The following is a 21,240-nucleotide window of genomic DNA, read 5'->3' as shown; positions in this document are numbered from 1 at the left end:
ATTTTATTAACTACAGTTTCACAATTCACAAAAGACAGATATAGATTTACAACATCATGTTGTATGAGCCGTTACCGTAGTTTTTCAATGTGCAACCTTTTAGTTTAATTTTTGATGTATTATAATCACTTAGAGTCAAAACATATTGCCACTATTGCAATGCAAATGGATTGTTATTAGTTACAACTATCAGAATGTCGCAGATAATACCATGAAATAGTCCTAATATATAGTATAGGATTATAAATATGGAAGAAGACACATCTTTAACGTTGAAAGATTACGCATCAACAACTAGAAATAGACAACGAATACCGGAACATGTACGAGCCATCGGAGCTGAAACACGTAACTTAAATGAACCGGTCAGAAGGCTTATCATTAATAAAGTTGTACTGCGTAACTTTAAAAGCTATGGAGGTACAACGGTAATTGGTCCATTCCATAAACGTTTTACATCGATAGTCGGACCCAATGGATCGGGAAAAAGTAATGTTATCGATGCTATGTTGTTCGTTTTTGGATTCAGAGCTAAACAAATGCGTTTTGACAAGCTTTCAGATCTCATACACAACTCACAAGCTTACCTGACGCTTAGCAAAGGAAAACCACTACAATCCATGGAAGTAGCAGTACACTTCTGCGAAATTATAGATAGTGATCCAGATGTAGATGAATACGATATAGTACCAGGAAGCGAATTAGTCATATCTAGAGAAGTACAACGTGATAATACATCAAAGTACAGAATTAATGGAAAGAACGCAACACAAAAAGATGTATCCAATTCATTGAAAAGTTTCGGAATGGATCTTTATAATAATAGATTTCTTATACTGCAAGGAGAAGTCGAACAAATCGCACAAATGAAACCTAAAGCAACAAGACCTGAAGAAGAAGGCCTATTAGAATATCTTGAAGATATAATTGGAACGAACCAATATTTAGATGCAATACGCGAAGCTCAAAAAAACTACGAAGAAATACAAGATAACCATCAAGAACGATTTAATCGAGCTAGAGTTGCACAAAAGGAAGTTGATGACCTAATGGAGTCCAAAAGAGAAGCTGATGAATATATTGCCAAAGAAAAGCGGCTATTACAAGCACAAGAAGTTCTAGCGCATAAGGAAATTGAATCCATAGTGCATAAACGTGATGAATATTCAGAAAAGCTTGATGAGTTGGAAAAAAGTTTCAGCAGTGCTAATGCAGAAATGGAAGCATTGCAAGCAGCACGCGCAGAAGATACAAAGAATATACAGAAAGTTGATACCGAGTTGTCATCGATCAAAAAAATACAAAAGAAATTAAATGATAACTTGCAAAAAATGGTAGCCAAAGATGAGGATCTGCGCAAACAGCTGTTAAGGGAAGTTAAAAAGGTTGAAGAAAAAACAAAATCTATTAAACAAGCTGGCACAAACAAACCGAAGTTAGAACAGGAGGCACTTGATAACCTGTCTCGTGCAGATAAACTGATGGATAAAGTGCCAGAGTTACAAGAACAACTGGATAAAGCAGAACACGCAGTGGAAGAACTAATGGAGCAATTGAAACCTGAACTTGAAGCAGCAAATGCAGAGCTTGCAAAATGTGAATCATGTTTAGCACCATTGCAGGTAGCATATGATGAAGCTAAAAAGGATATCAGTATACTCAACTCATCAATCAAGCTACTAGAAGATAGGAAACTAGAAGATGAAAGTAATATAAACTCAATCAATGAAATGACTCAAAAATTAATTGAATCATTAAAAGAGCATAAAACTGTACTTAATAGAGATGAAACTGAACTGGAAAAACACCGTGTCATTTTCGATGATTACGGACAAAAGATAAATGAAATCGAGCCTGTACTAAAATCAAAAACGCAGTGGTGTACACAAAAACGTGGTGAATATGAATCTCTGAAAAGGGACCTTGATGAAATGGTTGGATCAAATGATCAATACAAATATATCATGGGATTATCCGCTAGCGGCAAAATTAGAGGTATACACGGTAGACTTGGCGATCTGGGATCTATAGCACCCGAATATGAAAATGCATTCATGGCAGCTGCAGGAGGCCAAGTTGATGTGTTAGTAGTAGACACACCAGATGTTGCATCGCAGGTGTTCGATGAACTGCGAAAACGTAACCTCGGACGATGCTCTGCATTGGCCCTAAGTGTACTGAACAATGATCTTAGAAGGCAGATGGAGGCGTTCGATCGCAACTCTGCTGATAGATTAACTGATGATGTACAATACCTAGTACAGTTGGTACAACCATCACAACCCATTTACCGCGTATGCTTCTTTTCAGCTCTACGTGAAACGCTACTCGCACCTAATCTTGAAGTCGCAACCAAGGTGGGTTATAAACATAGAAGGCGTGTAGTCACACTCGAAGGGGAGTTAATTGAACCTGATGGACGTATGAGTGGAGGTGGTATAAAGGCCAGGAAGGGAGGTGGCATCAACACAAAGGGCCGTTCATCGTCAGCAACTGGCAAGCCAACTATTGACCCTGCGCAACTGGAACTCATGTCTAAGGAAATAGACACTGCTACTAAAGAAATATCACAAATGAAGGAAGATATCTCGCAGTACACACTCAGACAAAATATGATTGCTAAAACAATAAAGGAGCTTGAATATAACATCGATCTTTTGAAGCATACCGTGCATAATGAAGAAGTACAATTAGAAGAATTATCGGGGCGAATGAAACAGTTAGAAGAGAATAAACAAACTGCTGAAAGTGAGAACCAAATATCAAAAATGAAGGCAAAACTCATGCAAATGGAAACTAATGCAGCTATAACAGCTGAAAAGGTCAAAGAGCATGAGAAAATCGTAGCAAATGCTTACGAAGCGGTTAATAATGTTGGTAAAGGAAAACTACGCGTGGCAAAAACACGGGTTGCCGAAATCGAAAGTAAACTATCAGATACAAGACAAGAAGTAGATAAATTACGTAAAGATGCAGCAAAGGGACAAGCGGATGCAGCCAAGTGCACAAGAGATATTGAAAAATACACCAAGGAAATAGAACAACATAAAGCACGAGAGAAGGACCTAGAATCCCAATTAAATGACCTGGAAGATGAAGCTGCAGCTGTCAGTAATGAAATGAATAGCGTTACAGCTAAGGTAGACGAACTCCAAAAGCAATTAGCCGAGATTAACAAGGAACTAACTGCAAAAAATAAACTCATAGAAGAACACGATCTCATGTCCTTAGAGATGCGCCACAATATAGATGATATCAAGAAACAGATCAATTCATTCCAACTTAAATTAGGAGAACGAGAGAAGTATTTGAAGGATGTTGAGAAATCGTTAAAAAGGACAATAGCGTTAATCAAAACTAGTGAAGAGGCGCAAGCAATGGTAAATGAAACCATGAAATTAACTGCACCAGTGATGCCTAAAATAAAAGACAAAAAGAAATCAGAGAACTTCAAATCAGTTGGCAATGATAAGGAAAGTGATGATAGTGATGAGAAAGAAACTAATGATGTTAACACAAGTACAGAGGAAGAGGCCGACACCAAGAAACTTGATAGTGGCACCTCTGGAAAAAACGATACTACGCAATTCGAAAAGTTAGATATAGATCAACTACGTCATCTTGTAGAAAAGGCCAAGAAGGAGCTTGGAAATGTACCTAACCTAGGAGTCATAGATGACTTCAAATTGAAGGCACAGGAATATAATCGCAAACAGCAGGAACTAAAGGATGTACAAGAGCGTCGTGATGAGACAAAACGGACACTTGATCAACTGTGTTTTAAAAGAAAAAGTGAATTCATGCACAATTTCGCTATAATCGCAGCAAAACTAAAAGAAATGTACCAAGCTATTACACTAGGAGGTGATGCGGAACTAGAACTTGTAGATTCGACAGATCCCTTCACAGAAGGTATATTGTTCTCAGTGAGACCGGCAAAGAAAAGCTGGAAACAAATACAAAACCTTTCAGGTGGAGAAAAGACATTAAGTTCACTGGCATTGGTATTCGCATTGCATCATTATAAACCTAACCCGGTGTACTTTATGGACGAAATTGATGCAGCATTGGATTTCCGTAACGTTAGCATTATAGCACAGAACATCAGAGAACGAACTAAGGACGCACAATTCATTATCATATCGCTGCGCAGCCAAATGTTCGAACTTTGTAACCAAATGGTAGGAATCTATAAAACGGCGGACGTGACCAAAAGCGTTTGTATAAATCCAGCAGCAATCGACATGAGAAAACGTCAATTAGACACTGAAATGCTTCCTGGGGTCTAATGTGTTAGTTACGTATTGTGTAGCGCCATAGTTATGTCGTATTGTTGTTTATATAAATCGCACATTTGACGAATTGTTGATGTTTTCACAATGGAAAATTTATTTGATGACGATGATCTGCCATTGGACGACAGCTGTGACCCAATTAAGGAGGAACAATACACGAACGTACTGCCAACGCTGCAACTAGACACTTCGCTAAATAAAAACATCAAAACAGATGACGAAGATGAAAGTATTGATATATGTAGTACAGAAGCATTATTAGAAATAGTAAATGAAAATCCTACTACATTGGTACCTAGGGTATTCCCTGGTCCTATGGAAGAAAGGGTATGTTCCTTTAGTTTCTATGAAAGTAAATGCAGCTGACGGAAACTTCAATGCTAGAATTTTTCAGTACACCGTAAGTTGGTAGATGCTATTACTTACATCTATGTAGTGGTACCCATTTTATGCATATACAAATGCCGAATGCAATGCCGGGATTAGACAAAGATCGCACACTCAAATGGAAGCCAACTGCAAATAGGGATATATATAAACCGAAGCAAACGGATCAAGCTCCCCCTATACAAACGACACAAGAGCCCTTATCGTATAACACATCGCATCTAGCTTCTTTGCCTTCTGGAAAACTAGGAAGGATTCGTATCCACAAGAGTGGTAAAGTGCGATTGCATATCGGCAATCATGTATTCAACTTCGCACAAGGCAACAGAATGACATGTAAACAGCAAGTTGGATGTCTATTGGAAGAAAATAACGAATTTCTTTTCCTGGGCAACTATCACAAAAAATTTGTTGTTTCGCCGGACATAAGTACAATGTGGAAACAACAAGAATAACTTATGGTAGTGAATATAATGTTAATATTTTCCAAATATTCCATAACGAATGAACACGATGTTTGATATAACATGCACCGGTCGCATATAAGTTCGTCTTCAGGACAGAAAGTGTGATTTTGGTCCATTTTGGAATGAAACACGTTGGTGAGTACACTGATAGAGTACAACACACTACGCACACCTTATATCGTAGAATATACACACGTCACATTAAGTAACCGCTAGGTTACCGCAGCATTGGTACTACGAGAAATGTGGATATGGTGCATTAAAAGAACATGGAAGTCAAATGAATCAACACATAAAAGTATCATGCAGGCAAATATCGCCAAACCATGGGGATTGCTGGAGATACGGTAATTGTATATACAGGGTGTAGCATTTTGATCAACGCTAAACATAACACACATCAAATAAATTACAGTAGACACTAAATACTACCAAAATTTTGACCACAACAATTTTCATAAAGCTATGTCATGGAGGTAGATCTGAGTGATCTAAAAATGGATGGAATCTAATGCAAATCTGCCGCATGCTCCATTAGTATGCTTGCATTAAGAGTGTACTTCTCATATTATTTAAATGCATTCTAGTCACGTCTCAGATTACACATGTCTTTAGCAGGATTCTGCACTATGTCTAAACACACATATCCGGCATGCTAACTAAAATTAATGAAATTGACTATATGTGCAGGATCAGTAAAAACTTCAAGTGCGTGGATCTGTGTCTTTTGCGTCTGCCACGCGATGTGTACATGATTTCTTAGTGTCACCCCCCGCACTGTGTTCACGCGTTTGTGTGGTTACACTTGCAGCGTGAACCTAAGAAGTGCGGTACTTCATTAAATTTGTCCAACCCGTAATTTGTGTTTTTCATATTAAAAATCGCACAGTGCAGATTCTGTGGGCTACTCTGTCCGCTGTTGCTGCTTGATTGTCATAGAACCACCAAACAGTTGGTGTTACCACTGAATCTATAATGTCTAAAGTTTCGTGAAACACACAAGCACGGAAGAATCGAGAGCAATATTTCACAGCGCTGAATAGGTAGACAGCGAAATGTAAAAGTGTTACGTTGTCTGCTCTAGATATTATGCACAATGGACCATCGGGAATCAGCAGAAGGCGATGCAGAGGCACGCGGGGCCAACCGACCTACGTTATTTAATTTATTGGAAGTCCTTGCCAGTGATGCATACACAACACCTCAGCAAAGACACAGTATCAGAGGAGTTGTCACAGAATTTCTCAATAATAAGTTCGAACATTCCAAGGTGTACTCATACATTGGAGCCATAGTGGGACATGATGTACTTTATTCCGTCATTAAACAACTTGAATCAGATCCTGATCGTGTCCCCTTACCCGATCAAAATGGATTGATGCGTATTGAGTCGGCATTTAACCTTAGCCGTATGTACAATGCTGCACACAATGATACAAATATGGGAATGACACAGAATGGACCAGTTCCTGCAGTACAAACGATGCATCCACCCGCTCCCCAACCTGCTCACTTCGCAGGAGGCTCTAAAGAGGATATCTTGCGCACGATACGACGGAATCTCGGTACTCGGAAAGGTATTGGAGTTCCCGGTACTGCGAAGGACAATCTAGCAGCTTCCAGGGCAGCGTCTGCTGGACTATTGCTGCAAAAGGCATGCTGGATGCCGATTAGACGATCAATCAGTGCTGGAGCTTTGTACGGTCACTCGCTTATATGTATCGGCAGTCGTGCATATCTTATTGGAGGCAGTAATGGCAATCCGCATGGAGTTAATTTTGCTAAGGCTCATGTGGTAAGCCTTGTGAATTTCAGTTCGAAACAGATGAACTTCTCCGGAGAGGTGCCTCCGCCACGTGAAGGTAATTCAGCTAATGTCGCCGTCATACGTCAAACGCATTCTATTATCATATTCGGTGGTTTTAACGGTGAGCGTTTTTTCAATGATATACACATATTGGACTTGGAAAAACGCAAATGGTTTAACCGTCGTCATGCTACTGGGCGTGTTCCTCTGCCAAGAGATGAACATTGTGCTGTAGTGTATCCGGCCCGTTGTGAAGCCAGCCAAAAACCGAAAGGAGGAGCAGAGTTTCTTTTCATATTTGGTGGTAAAACGGGGGTTAGATCACAATTGGAATCACTTAACGATATGTGGGCATACCACATTGAATCCGCTACGTGGGCACAGGTAGAATACCCAGCTGAGGGTAAACAGCCATTGCCACGTTTCGGATTGTGTGCACTGTGGGCAGATGATGATACCTTATGCGTTTTTGGTGGAGAAACAAATGGACCGCAGGGTTTCGTCGATAGATCTGAACGTACACTGCTTGATGACCTATGGATGTTTAAATTTTCCAGTCCTACCACCGGAACCTGGTATCAGGAAATATATGAAGGTAACATAGGTCCAAGATCGCACTATAGTTCAATATTCATCGCTCAGCGGTGTAAGGAACTTCACACGGGTGTTCCCAGGACTATCGAACGATTAATGCTATTGACAGGAGGTCTAACCTATGCACCTGGTAGTCGCAGGACAGTTGTGGCTTCGGATAAGCTGTACTTCTATTTCTTTTCCCAGCGCAGATGGTATATACTGAAACCCAACTACCCACGAAACTATCTTGGTGATACGTTCGAACCGAGGCAACTCCATGTCGCATGTTTCTTCGAGAAGAGGAATATCCTATTCCCGGGAAGCAAACCTTCGGTGCCTTGTATCTTTTTCCATGGTGGTTTCCACAGGAAACAAGTACTGAATGACGCGTGGGTTCTTAGTCTGACTGGTGAAGATCTTTTCCTCACTAACTCTATCATTTCTCCAACGGATTCTAATAATCTCAAGGGTATGCACACCAAGCATAACGTTTTCCCACCGTGGTTCTACCGTGAAAGCCATTCCCCCGATTTGTTTTGGGCACTATGTACAATGCAGAGGTGGGCGTTTGGAGCCATATCACAGCTTGTGTCTAATTGTCTGAAGGAATCGACGAGCAGCACAAAGATATCAATCAAGTGGGAGGCTTCGCCACAGGGTGATAGGCCGATGCTGTGTATACAGGACGATGGTAATGGGTTGGATTATACGTCTATGAACAAAATGCTTAAGCTCTTCGGTCAATCCAAATTGGGTGAAAGAGGGCCTGCATATGAATATGGCGTCGGATTTAAAATGGCATTCGCTCGAACTGCCTTCGGTTGTGCTGTTATGTCTCGTACTATCGATAGCATAGGTATTGGTATGTTAAGCATGGAGCTCATGTCACAATGTGAGTCTCGCGAGATGTCTGTACCATTGTGTATGTGGAGGCTACCAAGTAAGGAATTAATCAATAAGGAGGGATCGCGCATGGTTGATCAGAGACACCATCAGCGACTGCTTATGACATACAGTCCTTTCAACAGCGCTACCCTTTTGGCAGAACAGATCAACAAGCTCGGCACTGCTCCAGGTACAAGGATAATGTTCTGGCAGTTGAGGGATGATATGGACAATATATGGTACTCTCGTAAAGATCACACACTTTTCTTGAAGAATAGTACGTTTGATGAGCTCGATACTGTTGATTTGACTGATTTGGTAGCTCCAGCCGAAAGACCTGAGTGGCTAAATGCGTTCCCTCTTTGGAAATCATCTACTTACTCAATGGATTATTGTCTACCTGTATATCTATACTGGTTGCATCTCAGGACATCTTGTGCCATAACGGTTCAAGATTATGACTTGGTTCCTTACGATATGCCAGTAAAGGTTGAACAGCAAAAGACTGAAAATGAAACGCCAGATATAACAATGGTGGATGCTACAAATCCGGAAACTATAGAGCAGCAGGAGAATGTGAAGGCAGAAGAAGAAACAAAAGAAACGACTACGCCTAGTATCACGACCCAGGGGGACGTATACAATTGTAATCGTACAGGTTGTAGCTATTGCAGCGTAGCACCAGTTGATCGTGGCCTTATGGAAGACCGCAGTTTATGGTCCTTCCTCAACCGTAGGCTGTATTGCAAGGTTCAGCTGCCATTCCTATTCAATCCTGCGGATCACAAACATGGTTGTTATGCTATGATCGGGTTCTTAAACCGCCCATCGTTTTGTACTGATGAAAATAATACAGAGGTGACAGGTGATAAGAATGACGAACGCGTATGTGAAACTGGTATCCTTCTCTACTTCAAAGAAAGATTAATAACTAGGTTGGAGGGGCCTTTCCCGGCACCTCATACTGAAATAGAAAGTGCCCATCAACCTCCCAAAGATTCGTTGTTTAAGGGGGAATTATATAGATTCGCGTTGACTGCTGTCGTTAATGTTCCCGATTGGCTCATACCTTCCGCAAGCAAACAAGAATTTGTCCAAGAAAACAACACTGCATATGTCGAGTTTAAAGCTAAATTGATGGCACTGTTGTCAGAATACAGCAAAGTCTGTTATAACGATGCAGCTAGGAAGGAGTGGGAAGCACAAAAGATGCACCAGCTTGTTGAACATGATCGGCTTCAGGAAGAACTGCGAATTGAACGTACAACGAGCGATTCACATGAAGAAACGATACCGACTTGGCGTAATGATGCGGAGCGCGATGTTGCTGCTGGCGAAATGTCCGACAGTTCAGCTACTCATGGGCAAGGCGGATCTCCACCAGTGGAGTAAGTACATACATGGTTGGTGTTAACTGGTATTTATGGCTTCTCCCAACGTCATTTCAACTTGAAGTGTTGTTGTGGAGGGCTAAAATCCTCCTTAAAGTGTTCTCTTAAATAAGCATTATTTAAATGGGAAGTATAGGGCGGCACTACAAATAACATAACCGTCTATGTCTAATACTGTCTATAAATAGATAGATTGTCTATGTCTTGCACGACATGAAAACTCAACCGGAACAAAAAAGAATACACCTTGATATCTTTGACGTATATTCCATGCTGTAATAACCAATGCACCACATCTCTACTGAATCCCCTATAAACTGATACTTCAAAACTCTACTTCTATTAGCTGTAGTGCCATATTAGGATGCCAGTAGCACCGATGTTTCGTATTAAACAAGGAGATGTGGTTGATTTCACATTTTAGTTTTCATCCCCATCCAGTTGAGAACATGAATTCCGACATATATGTCGTCATGAATATATGAGTCCTAATGGTAACAACAACGTGCGTGCAAAACAGTAATAAAACATAAAGAATTCTCATTTTTTGTTTATGGGAGTTTCCCCGGAAGTAGCTTTTCCCCCTTTGTCAAATGCTACGTAGACCGTTTTTACCTCATGAATTTGTTTACTAATGTCATGTCTACGAACATACAGAATAAGTGCTTTTTCATATCGGTGAGACTAATGTCATGAGATTTTTCAGAATGTTGTAATTTGTTTCCATCAACAATCCCTCTCCTAGTAAACATCTTATTTTATATCAAACAACATGAGAAAAGGCTATGAAAAGGATTTGTATATAACATTGAGCATTTATAACTACCCATTTTGTAAAGTGTTTGTGAAATTCCTTCCACCATATAATAAGTCAGAATACAGTAATATTTATACTTATAATGTAAATCATATTGTCGTTATTTAATATTACTTATAGGGATTAAACCAGTTGTATTGATGGTGTATGTTGTAATGTTTATTGGAAACAGTGTAAAAAAATGACAAACCGACTTTCGTACTTTTTGTTACCCGACACAAATTTTAATAATGAGATTGAAAAATATTGGATGATTCACATCAACGTCAGGCTTTTGTACGTTTAAAGTACATTTAATCGAACGTTTTCGACTACTTTTGAATAGTCATAATAGATGGTTGGGCTCGTTCGTGGTGAAATGGATTAACGAATAACATAAACCATGACCATGCATTAGGAGGCCATGTACTATCTTTTCGTGGGTTACTAGTGCAATAGTCTAACCATTGAGTATCTAGAAAGTTTTTATTCGTGAGGTTACGATATTACGAAAAATAGGTTGATACTCTGCCCAACCATTGTTTGATGATTCAACGCAATATAGACACTCTACGGTTGATTGAGGAGTTTTTTGCTGTAACAAATATACATTTTACAAATTTATACTTACAGGAACCCCGGCGTGTCTAAGGGGCGAATCCCATGTGTTATTGGCATGGTGGGAAATACTTCAGTAAAATAGTAGTATGTATGTCCCACAAATATTCCCATAATATTTTCCGTTAGAGAAGAGCCTGAGAAATGGGAGAGTGCCAACATGACCCTAGGGGTGGTATGATACATAGATTAATTAACTTACCACGGCAAATATGGAGCTGGCACGTTAAGAAATATAATACCAACGCGATTGTAGGGATTCTTTCTTCCCCAAATATATGTCAGAATGTTAATCATGCTGCCTCCGTAAAATACGCTGTGACTAAAGAAATGCGATAGTGTCTAAAATTTACGTATTATTAAATGCCGACAAACATACCAACAACATTGTAGCTGAAAATATAAGCATCCAAAGAAAATCGGCTGGCCTATTATGCATAGTTATGCTTTCCAGCGAACTGCAGTAATGAACTAGGACATAGAGATTCCAAAAAAATGTCATCCCAAATGATCCAAAGTACACGAAACATGTAATAAGCCGCCATATTTCTCCTTGAAATATCATAGTCCAACTCATATATAAATTCAGCGGACTTACAATATCCAGAGAACAAAGAACCATAAGGCAAACCGACGTGGTTATATATAATTTAGTCATGTACGGTATTGACCTTGTAATACCATCCATTCTGTCAGATACATTACACTAGTCATGGATGTTGTAACTACATTGTATAGCATTATAAAATGTGTAGTAATGTTATGTCACATGAATGTGTGGTTCCTAGAAAGGACATAGTAATGTTTTGGCAGTATTTGAGATTGATTCCAGCGGTTACAATGTGTATTAAAGGGTTATTATGTATTAGTGACTTGTTTATCATACAATTTTGCGGGTGGTGTGTTGACACGGCGCGCCACAATTAGGCAAAAAACATCCCAGTGTGGTAAGAATCAATATATATATATATATATTGTACCAATGATGATTTTAATGTATGATTCGACATAATTAAACATCTACTTGGAGAGTTGTTATCACTTCAAATATGCAATGTATTTCCCAATATTTTCCAGAATCCGTTGCCTCTATAGGACACATAGGCTCTAATCTGTTTTTACGTGATTCTGAGATCATGATATATCACAACTTGTTGCAATAAGATTACACTTTTATCACAAACCATTATCTATTTCCATAGTGTTCAGAGCGTAATGTTGGACGGATAATCCGAGGTCTTTAAAATTACAGTCGTTCATTAATTTGTTTACATTTCACCTATAAGCTTGACATATCAATGCTTTGCCACCTTAATGGCGACTACATTTGTTACTCACTTTGCTAGGTGCTACGATTCGTTAGATAGTAAAAATAATTATAAATTTGGATATATTTTAATTATATCAATTCATTAATATAATAAGTATAATAGATATTGAAAAACCTGAAACACCATTTTCCTACTTTTAATCCTTTATAAACGTCATATTATATAGTTCATCTTAACGTTGCAACGATGTTGTTTTTTTAAAATATAGATACTTTATGAAATCATACTTGTATATTTGTAAAACCCTGTTACATTTTTATAACAAAAACTGGTATATATACAACTGAATATGGAGGAATTAATTTTTATAGAAACAATGGCTTTTGGTTCCGATAGGATTTTCGTATATATTTCGATTTTTAGTTGACACTTATAGGTTTATGTGCTGTCAGGGTAAATAGACACGTCATTCGATGATCTATACAAAATGCAGATTTGTTGCTAAGGTGGTGTCTACCATAAACAATCTTATCAAATGTGACATCTAATGACATATATATAAGGAAATAAGAAATGATTTTGTGCATGTGAAGGTTGGTAGCAATATTGTGTGTATGTGAATCGTTTTGCGTTATCATTTAAACAAAAATTGTCATTACAGAGCTCGGGCATTACGTTACAAAGCCAGCATGGTCACCATCGAGCCAACGTTGTTATGCACCACTTTGATTCTAATACTTGGAGTATTGATTTGCATGATTATACAATAAAATCATCTTGTAATCGTTTCAACGTTAAGGTTTTTACTTCATACGCTACGCTGCATGAAAATTATGGGTTTCTATGCAAGATCCTCAGGATGAGAAGTACAATTATAATATGGCAGACTTATAGCCTGCTGTTTGCATTAACATTGCATCTTATTTGTAAGTGAAAAACATTTATCCTCTCATCACGGCACATCAATGAATATAATACTTTTCAGATGCCATACCATTCCTTGAGCGACCATATTTTCGAGAAACTGATATCAAATGTAAGAATCCTAGTTATAAATTATACGACACTATAATATAATATAATAGCAGGATTCACACGCTATAGACACTGCATTGGACAACCAGAATAACACAATTGATTGTAAGGGACTTCGAATCAATGTTCTGTCAGCTATAGAACGTTGTGATGAGCGCGTAAAAAATCGAACATTTGACATTAGAAGTTATTGCAATTCCACTCTCACCTGTGTACCAGAGTCTGACTGCTCGTCTACAAAACTGAAAATAGAGATAAAATACACATGCCTTGGTATGTTATTATTATTGTCTACTTATTTTAAATAATTTTGATAATGATTTAACAGAAAGCATATCCCGTCCAATCGATGACGACAAAGGTAATTTCTTATATTTCATGCCATAGATTCTTGTGTAATGTGAAAATGGGTTTAAATATCACCAGTGAAGGTTATTTTTAATTTTTGTCATATAGCTGGCAATTGTAACCATTCCTTTACTTAGTATGGCAAATATGATTGATCAAAAGATGTTTATTGGCCAAATAATATAGACGCATCTGGTAGAAAATTGTGAATCGTTGATTATTTTTTTTTTGGGGGGGGGGGGTAAATAGATATTGTATTTTTTAAATCGTGACGGCGTTACAAATGTCAAAAATATATGTAGAACACATAAAAACACAAGATCGGTTCATGAATACCGATATTGGATGCCCTAGGGAAAACTATGTAGATATCACAAACGCAAAATATGGATATGGGTGGTACAAAGGTATAGAAGTTGAACCAATCAATGTCATTAACGATGTCAAACTAGCATGCCAATACAAACGAGCTTGTATGTTCAATCCACTTGTTCTAAAGAAAAATTTATACGCTGGCGAAGGGAATTATTTTGTAATACATTTCAGATGCTTACCAGGTTGGTCAGTTTACAAAAATCGATTACATCGTACAGTAACGGACAAATGCTATCAGGTTAATTGCGGACAAAATGCTCATTGTGTTAATGAAGGGGATAAAGTAATGTGCGAGTGCGATCTCGGAAGTATTAGAGAAAATAACAAGTGTATTGAAATAACAAACCCAAGTGATCCAAGGCATCGAACAATACACCTTGCAAGATTTGATGTTATTCCCGATATTGATATTGAAACGCTATCAAAGGAACCAGACGAAAATGAGCATATTGAAGTTTCAGATGAAGAAGGCTTTGGCATGGTTGACAAAGAAACAGGTGCAGTTGTGCTTAATGGGGATGACCCCCATATTATTGACGAAGATGCAAATGACCCAAGTAAAATAAACCCAAGTGACCCCACTATTTCAGAGAAATTGGGGCCCGACAAAAATAATGATGCAAGCACTCCCGACATTGGAAATGTTGGAATGGATCCCATTAATGCGAAGGTTGATGATTCTGCAAAAGATATAACAGGTGAGCACATTGCGTCACCACCAGAACATACTCTGCCAAGTCACAAAATAGACATACCTGAACCTACTGGAGTTGCAGCAAACAAACCAGGAGAACAGAAGAATATGGGCACCGTTGCCGTGGAACACAAAGGGAACGACGACAGTGGTCATATAATAACAGCAGGTGATCCTAAAGACGGTCACAATGGAGAAAATAATGCAGCAAACAAACCAGGAGAACAGAAGAATATGGGCACCGTTGCCGTGGAACACAAAGGGAACGACGACAGTGGTCATATAATAACAGCAGGTGATCCTAAAGACGGTCACAATGGAGAAAATAATGCAGCAAACAAACCAGGAGAACAGAAGAATATGGGCACCGTTGCCGTGGAACACAAAGGGAACGACGACAGTGGTCATATAATAACAGCAGGTGATCCTAAAGACGGTCACAATGGAGAAAATAATGCAGCAAACAAACCAGGAGAACAGAAGAATATGGGCACCGTTGCCGTGGAACACAAAGGGAACGACGACAGTGGTCATATAATAACAGCAGGTGATCCTAAAGACGGTCACAATGGAGAAAATAATGCAGCAAACAAACCAGGAGAACAGAAGAATATGGGCACCGTTGCCGTGGAACACAAAGGGAACGACGACAGTGGTCATATAATAACAGCAGGTGATCCTAAAGACGGTCACAATGGAGAAAATAATGCAGCTGAGCGAATGAAACAGCATAATAATAATGGCGGCAATATGCAAATAACTAAGGGTAGGTTCAATTATAACTGTGATAAAAAACCAGACGACGAGTCTGCCTATGGCAATGAAAACAAGAATCCCAACGCGATTGTTGGAAGGAAAAATGGTAAGAATAGTGGACGCGGCGCAATTTATTATCACATCAGATAGAATTTCAAGACACCAATTAGGTAGCAAGGATACAATGCTAAATATAATGAGTCCTTATACGGTGGCAAACCCAAAGTTGTCGCCTATCAAGGAACATGGAGCTAAATTGTTTAATGTAGAGATGTCGCAAAATGCTGAACAAAATTCAGAACATACAAGATTGTCATTCAAATGCTTCATACCAATTGGTCAAATGTGGGTGATATGTTTCGCTCGTATATGCATACAGGAGTGTAAAAGAAAAAGGCCAAGCAGCTCATGTGGAATTTGAAGGAAGACATGACAAAGATCATGAACATATATATCGTTACAGATACTGCACTGCTAATAACGAATAACATTATAATCATTTTAATGTAGGAAACCAAATGCCCTGCATTCACAATCCAGCTTAAACGCCTACAGTGATTCTGCAGAGTTTTACGCCAATATCGCCAGCAAGTGTCAATTCGGCACACCATATAGCGATTACATGTATTCCGCAATCTGCAAAAATTTAATTTGTGAACCACTGCTCTTACCTCTGCAGGCATTTCTTCGATTTGGGTGTTGTAGTAGTTTTCAATGTTCTTCATGCATTCAACATCCATGGGAGTTAGGAAGTTGATAGCGACACCTTTACGACCGAAACGTCCAGAACGACCGATTCTGTGAATGTAATTGTCAGGAGACATGGGAAGGTCATAATTGATGACCAACGATACTTGCTGTACATCGATTCCTCTGGCCAAAAGATCGGTAGTGATAAGCACACGCGTGGACCCCGATCTAAACTCCCTCATAATTAGGTCACGCTCATTCTGACTCATATCACCGTGCATACTAGACACGGTAAAGTCACGCTCTTGCATTTTGCTGGTTAGCATATCCACCTTCCTTCGTGTGTTACAGTAGATAATGGCCTGTGTGATAGTGACAGATTCGTAAAGATCACAGAGCGTGTCGAACTTGTACTCCTCCTTATCTATCATGACATAAAATTGTTTAATACCTTCAAGAGTGAGTTCGTCTTTTTTAACAAGAATGCGCTTTGGCGACCTCATGAACTTGGTTGTCAGTTCAAGAATTTCGTTAGGCATGGTGGCACTGAAGAGCGCAACCTGAACATCTGGAGGCATCCTCCTGAAAACTTCATGGATTTGCCCTTTGAATCCACGTGACAACATTTCATCAGCTTCATCTAAAATAAATAACTTAATCTTGTTGGTCAAAAGAGCCTTCTTATCTATCATGTCATATACACGTCCAGGTGTTCCCACAACCATGTGAACACCGGCCTTAAGTTTATGCACGTCGTCTCTCACAATGGTACCTCCTACGCACGCGTGGCATTGGACCTTGAGGTAGTCACCGAGTGCAAGAACAACCTATGATAAATTAAGATATGATGCATGAAACCACACCTTTTGAATCTGCTGAGCGAGTTCTCTAGTTGGAGCTAAAATGAGAACCTGGCAAGAAACAACACTGTAATCGATTAGCTGGAGGGCGGCAATACTAAAGGTAGCGGTTTTTCCAGTTCCAGACTGAGCTTGCCCTATTGTATCATGGTTTTCAATAATTGGTTTAATTCCACGCTGTTGAATAGCAGAGGGTCTTTCAAAACCATAAGAGTAAATACCACGTAACAGGTCTTCATTCAGTTTAAGAGCTTCGAAAGAATCAACTACTTCATCGTAGTTAGATTCCATGGCATCGATACCACTGTTAGAAGAAGGAACATCGTTTGAACCATCAGACGTCGCCATGTTGATTCGCACAAACTTAGAAAAATTTAAAGAGGTATTGGAAGGTGTAAAGCTGCTATGTAGGGTATGGGTAAACGTGGATTCCGCGTGGATTGAATACGTAAGTATACTCCGCGCTGAAAATAAGTGTATCCCTGTAAGTACTGCCGCAAAGGTTTAAACGTAATATACGCTATCATATAGGCAACGGCGCCCAACTAAACGCGCTCCCCCCACTTAGCAGATCCCGGTTCATTTCAACGCTCCTGAATGGCAAACAGAGGAAAAATATACATAATTTTTCCATCAATGGAATGATGTTTCTATTTTAGGTTAACCGTAACTTTCATGGAATACCTGGTTGTATTACCGTGTGTTGAACCATTTACACAGCCTTCGTCTCCATTATCCATTGTCATTTCATTTATCATATATAACCATAGATAATTTTATACTACGTTATATTATAATTGTAGTTTATCGAAGAAGACTCAGGGTTATGACGATACAACCAATGCCTACATAACACGGTTTTCTATTTGTACTTGGTAATCCGTAATTTTTTTGTTAGCATTGGATATAAAGGGGTATTGTGATATAATGAACGTGTTGTCATTGATAAGTATTTGTGTGTAAAGGATGTATGAGCATATCTACACAATTATGTGTGTTGCTAATATATTTAAGTATTGTTCCACTTATAAGATTATACCTTCCCGTTAAAGTACATTATCAACGTAATAGTATTAAATATATAATATGTTTTAGGCATGATGTATCATAATTTATGGATAGTTGTGAATTTTCACCCTCCAAAATTTTTTGTAGCAGAAGGTTGACCTTTTCATCACACTATTATAATTTAAACATTGTAGATAACGATGCTTGAGATTGTAGTTTATAGCGATTGCGTGGAGGGACGTTTGGCTCGTTTGCTTTGGGGTTATGGAAAGTTTAATAACGCCACATTGTCTCTATCATCAACGAGAACGGTAGTTTAGGCTGTCCGCTTAAAGTTTAATTTACACATAGGAAACTTTGGTTAAAGAGAATGGAGAACAATCATTAAAACAATGGCCTGACATTATTGAGATCGCCGTGAAAGGAGCTTCGACGGAAGATGTGCTTGTGCCTCCTACACCGGATCAGAAGGTGAGTAGTCTATTAATATATTGTGCTTAACAATTAAACAGAATAAAATGTATTCATGGATTGATTTTGCATTTCAACGAAATTTTATGATCAACCAAAAGGATAGCTTAAAGGTAAGTGCCATTAACATACAAACACAAGTCGACCTCGCAGATATTGAATGTATATCTTGAACCGAATACATTTTTAGTTGGGAATAATGTCACCCTTGCTGACCTTGTTGCATATGTTTCTATTCACAGTTGGATGCTGATGTCGGAGCCTCATGACCGCATAGAATTTTCTAATATCGTCAGGTGGTTCGATCACATACAGCATCTTCCGGGCATAGTAAACACATTTAAAGACCTACCATTAGTAGTGGTGGATAAAGACATGGATTTAGTTACGGCTGTGATGGACAACGTTACTGTTACTGCCCCTTCGGCCAGTAGGTCATGTTTTATTGGGAAAACATTATTTCAGAAAACCCTACAAAGGGCGCAATAGATGCTAAATCTAAAAAAGAGAAGTCTCCAAAACCCGTTGTTGATGAGAGGCCGATTGCTGATGTTAGCCGTTTAAATATTAGGGTTGGCCAAGTAATGTCTGTGGATCGCCACCCAGAAGCCGATCGGTATGTTTTAAAATTTTCGAACAACATTATACAGCCTTTACTGTCTTAAGATAGATCTAGGAGAGCCTGAATTGCGAGATATATGTTCGGGATTGGTCGGCTACTTGCAACCAGATGAAATTATGTCAAAGTATGTATGTGTTCTGTCCAACATGAAGCCTAAAAATTTACGTGGGCGAGTGTCTAACGGCATGGTTTTGTGTGTCTCTAATGCTGATCACACCCAAATAGAGCTATTACACCCGGCGAATGGAACTCCTGTACGTCATATGATGTCATAATAATAGAGTCGCAGATTGGCGAACGTGTCACGATTGAAGGATTTGACGGAGAACCTGATGCTGTACTCAGTACCAAGACAGGCAAAGATCCGTTCGTGGCGGTTCAGCCGGTAATTTTCATTTTAATTAAAAAGTTAAAAACGTTTTAGGATTTCAACTGCAGGGATACTATCGCCTATTACAAGGTATATTCACTTTAATTATTCTAATATATGTACAGGATCACCGATTTATGACCACTTTAGGGCCGTGTCATTGCAATTCATTTACATCAGGAACAATATCATGACAACTATTATTTAACAATGTTGCAATATTTTTCACCATTCGGTCACTAGACGAATTGCTGCATTATCGCTGAGTCTCGAAGCGTTCATCGCTAAGGGGAAAAGAATGTTGGTAGATGGCTGATATCCAATATTAACGATCAACGATCCAAATCCTTTTGTTACGTTGTTAGTTTTCCTGGAGTAGTCTATCGAAGGCTCCAAAATGCATTCTGGAACTTCTTGTATTAAAAAGTCAATTAACTTCGAATAACCGACAGATGAAAAGTCTATATCTATATTGAAGCGTTTTTTATAAGCCAAAGGAAGCTTGCATAATGACATTGGATTGTCGCTAGATTTCAGTTTGACTGTATAGCCCCCTTTGGGTCCGTTTGTTACCTTCCTTGACGATTCGTTGCAGTTTCGCGGCTTATCTGAAAGGATTGTAATTATGTTGTCTCTCATTGTCCTAATTTGATATTCCACAAGTTTGCTTGAATTGGCCTTCATCATTTGCATTCGTGATATAATCTTATTTGCAGTAGACATGGAAGAAACTACGGGAACTACATTGTTTCCATCATAGGATAAAATTTTAGAATCTAGCGCATCTTGAACAATGCGGACAACTTTGCCTAAGGGTAAACTTCGAAATCTTTCTGGACCCGTTTTCCTTAAATGATCAGCAAAAAGATATCTACCACCAACGTTTCTTATATCATGGCTAATATTTACATCATGTTTTCGCGTTGTGACGGGACGGTCAGACATATTAGCGGACGCCATGAATACAGCATGTCGAAACAAATCGGCAAGTTCTCTCGGATCAGACGGATTCACTTCACGTTGGACAAAAGGCTTGCCAGCCAGCATTATCGCCCAAGAGTGTTGAATGCCCTTGTCAGTATGATGGTCATCTACCTGACTAATGTTAACTACGTCAAACCTGCGATATAAATCTTCTCTACATATTCTAAGTAACCAATTTCCATCAACAAGATTTGAACTATTTCGTTGTATTTTACGGCGAATTTCATGCAAAGTGGGTAATATATCTTCATTGTATAGTTCACATATTGCATTATAAACAGCACTAAGTACCTTTTCTACGCCAAAATAGATTCTCCTTTGGCCTAGGCCAATATTGATTTCTGGGCTATGGCAATAGCTAGAGACACATCCTACAGATGTTGAGCCAGTACTATATTCACCCTTATGTGATTCATATGAGCTGCAAAAATCATCTTCATCGTTAGTACTTACAGAAGATTGGGCACACAGTACCGGAGCCATAAGGATAAACAATTGTGCGTGACGATATGCCGACACATTTACATCAAGTAA

General features: G+C 38.9%; 8 protein-coding genes across 8 annotated transcripts; 5 read left to right on the top strand and 3 right to left on the bottom strand.

The window, feature by feature from the left end:
* The first annotated feature begins 199 nt into the window (after nt 1-199).
* BBOV_III010300 (RecF/RecN/SMC (structural maintenance of chromosome) N terminal domain family protein) lies at nt 200-4,344 on the top strand. Its single transcript, XM_001612104.2, has one exon. The coding sequence runs from the start codon at nt 249-251 to the stop codon at nt 4,287-4,289; it is 4,041 nt and encodes a 1,346-aa protein (XP_001612154.1). The 5' UTR covers nt 200-248; the 3' UTR covers nt 4,290-4,344.
* A 4-nt stretch (nt 4,345-4,348) lies between these two features.
* BBOV_III010290 (RNA polymerase III RPC4 family protein) lies at nt 4,349-5,168 on the top strand. Its single transcript, XM_051767680.1, has 3 exons — nt 4,349-4,622; nt 4,658-4,695; nt 4,732-5,168. Exons 1-3 carry the CDS (start codon nt 4,380-4,382, stop codon nt 5,135-5,137), a joined length of 687 nt encoding a protein of 228 aa, XP_051623543.1. The 5' UTR covers nt 4,349-4,379; the 3' UTR covers nt 5,138-5,168.
* An 817-nt stretch (nt 5,169-5,985) lies between these two features.
* BBOV_III010280 (Kelch motif family protein) lies at nt 5,986-9,998 on the top strand. The gene has a single exon (XM_001612102.2). The coding sequence runs from the start codon at nt 6,246-6,248 to the stop codon at nt 9,807-9,809; it is 3,564 nt and encodes a 1,187-aa protein (XP_001612152.1). The 5' UTR covers nt 5,986-6,245; the 3' UTR covers nt 9,810-9,998.
* Nucleotides 9,999-11,112: 1,114 nt separating this feature from the next.
* On the bottom strand, nt 11,113-12,103 carry BBOV_III010270 (Der1-like family protein). The gene is made up of 4 exons (XM_001612101.2): nt 11,602-12,103; nt 11,425-11,564; nt 11,236-11,388; nt 11,113-11,199 (listed from the first exon to the last, which is right to left on the bottom strand). The coding sequence occupies exons 1-4, from the start codon at nt 11,908-11,910 to the stop codon at nt 11,175-11,177; spliced, it is 627 nt and encodes a 208-aa protein (XP_001612151.2). The 5' UTR covers nt 11,911-12,103; the 3' UTR covers nt 11,113-11,174.
* Nucleotides 12,104-13,262: 1,159 nt separating this feature from the next.
* Nucleotides 13,263-16,226, top strand: BBOV_III010260 (putative integral membrane protein). The gene is made up of 9 exons (XM_051766985.1): nt 13,263-13,419; nt 13,479-13,529; nt 13,598-13,801; nt 13,857-13,889; nt 14,179-14,433; nt 14,470-15,711; nt 15,745-15,807; nt 15,848-16,046; nt 16,081-16,226. Exons 1-9 carry the CDS (start codon nt 13,353-13,355, stop codon nt 16,187-16,189), a joined length of 2,223 nt encoding a protein of 740 aa, XP_051623542.1. The 5' UTR covers nt 13,263-13,352; the 3' UTR covers nt 16,190-16,226.
* BBOV_III010250 (putative eukaryotic translation initiation factor 4A) lies at nt 16,181-17,747 on the bottom strand. Its single transcript, XM_001612099.1, has 3 exons — nt 17,255-17,747; nt 16,373-17,218; nt 16,181-16,337 (listed from the first exon to the last, which is right to left on the bottom strand). Exons 1-3 carry the CDS (start codon nt 17,597-17,599, stop codon nt 16,320-16,322), a joined length of 1,209 nt encoding a protein of 402 aa, XP_001612149.1. The 5' UTR covers nt 17,600-17,747; the 3' UTR covers nt 16,181-16,319.
* Nucleotides 17,748-18,419: 672 nt separating this feature from the next.
* On the top strand, nt 18,420-19,953 carry BBOV_III010240 (tRNA binding domain containing protein). Its single transcript, XM_001612098.2, has 9 exons — nt 18,420-18,570; nt 18,611-18,730; nt 18,772-18,843; nt 18,884-19,160; nt 19,196-19,346; nt 19,381-19,606; nt 19,642-19,737; nt 19,777-19,812; nt 19,848-19,953. The coding sequence occupies exons 1-9, from the start codon at nt 18,460-18,462 to the stop codon at nt 19,914-19,916; spliced, it is 1,158 nt and encodes a 385-aa protein (XP_001612148.1). The 5' UTR covers nt 18,420-18,459; the 3' UTR covers nt 19,917-19,953.
* Nucleotides 19,936-21,226, bottom strand: BBOV_III010230 (NFkB binding protein). The gene has a single exon (XM_001612097.2). The coding sequence runs from the start codon at nt 21,187-21,189 to the stop codon at nt 19,948-19,950; it is 1,242 nt and encodes a 413-aa protein (XP_001612147.1). The 5' UTR covers nt 21,190-21,226; the 3' UTR covers nt 19,936-19,947.
* Nucleotides 21,227-21,240: the final 14 nt, after the last annotated feature.

This window comes from Babesia bovis, chromosome 3 (assembly GCF_000165395.2).
Source record: "Babesia bovis T2Bo chromosome 3, whole genome shotgun sequence".
Classification (NCBI taxonomy): Eukaryota; Apicomplexa; class Aconoidasida; order Piroplasmida; family Babesiidae; genus Babesia; species Babesia bovis.
This window is presented reverse-complemented; position numbering and strand designations above follow the sequence as displayed.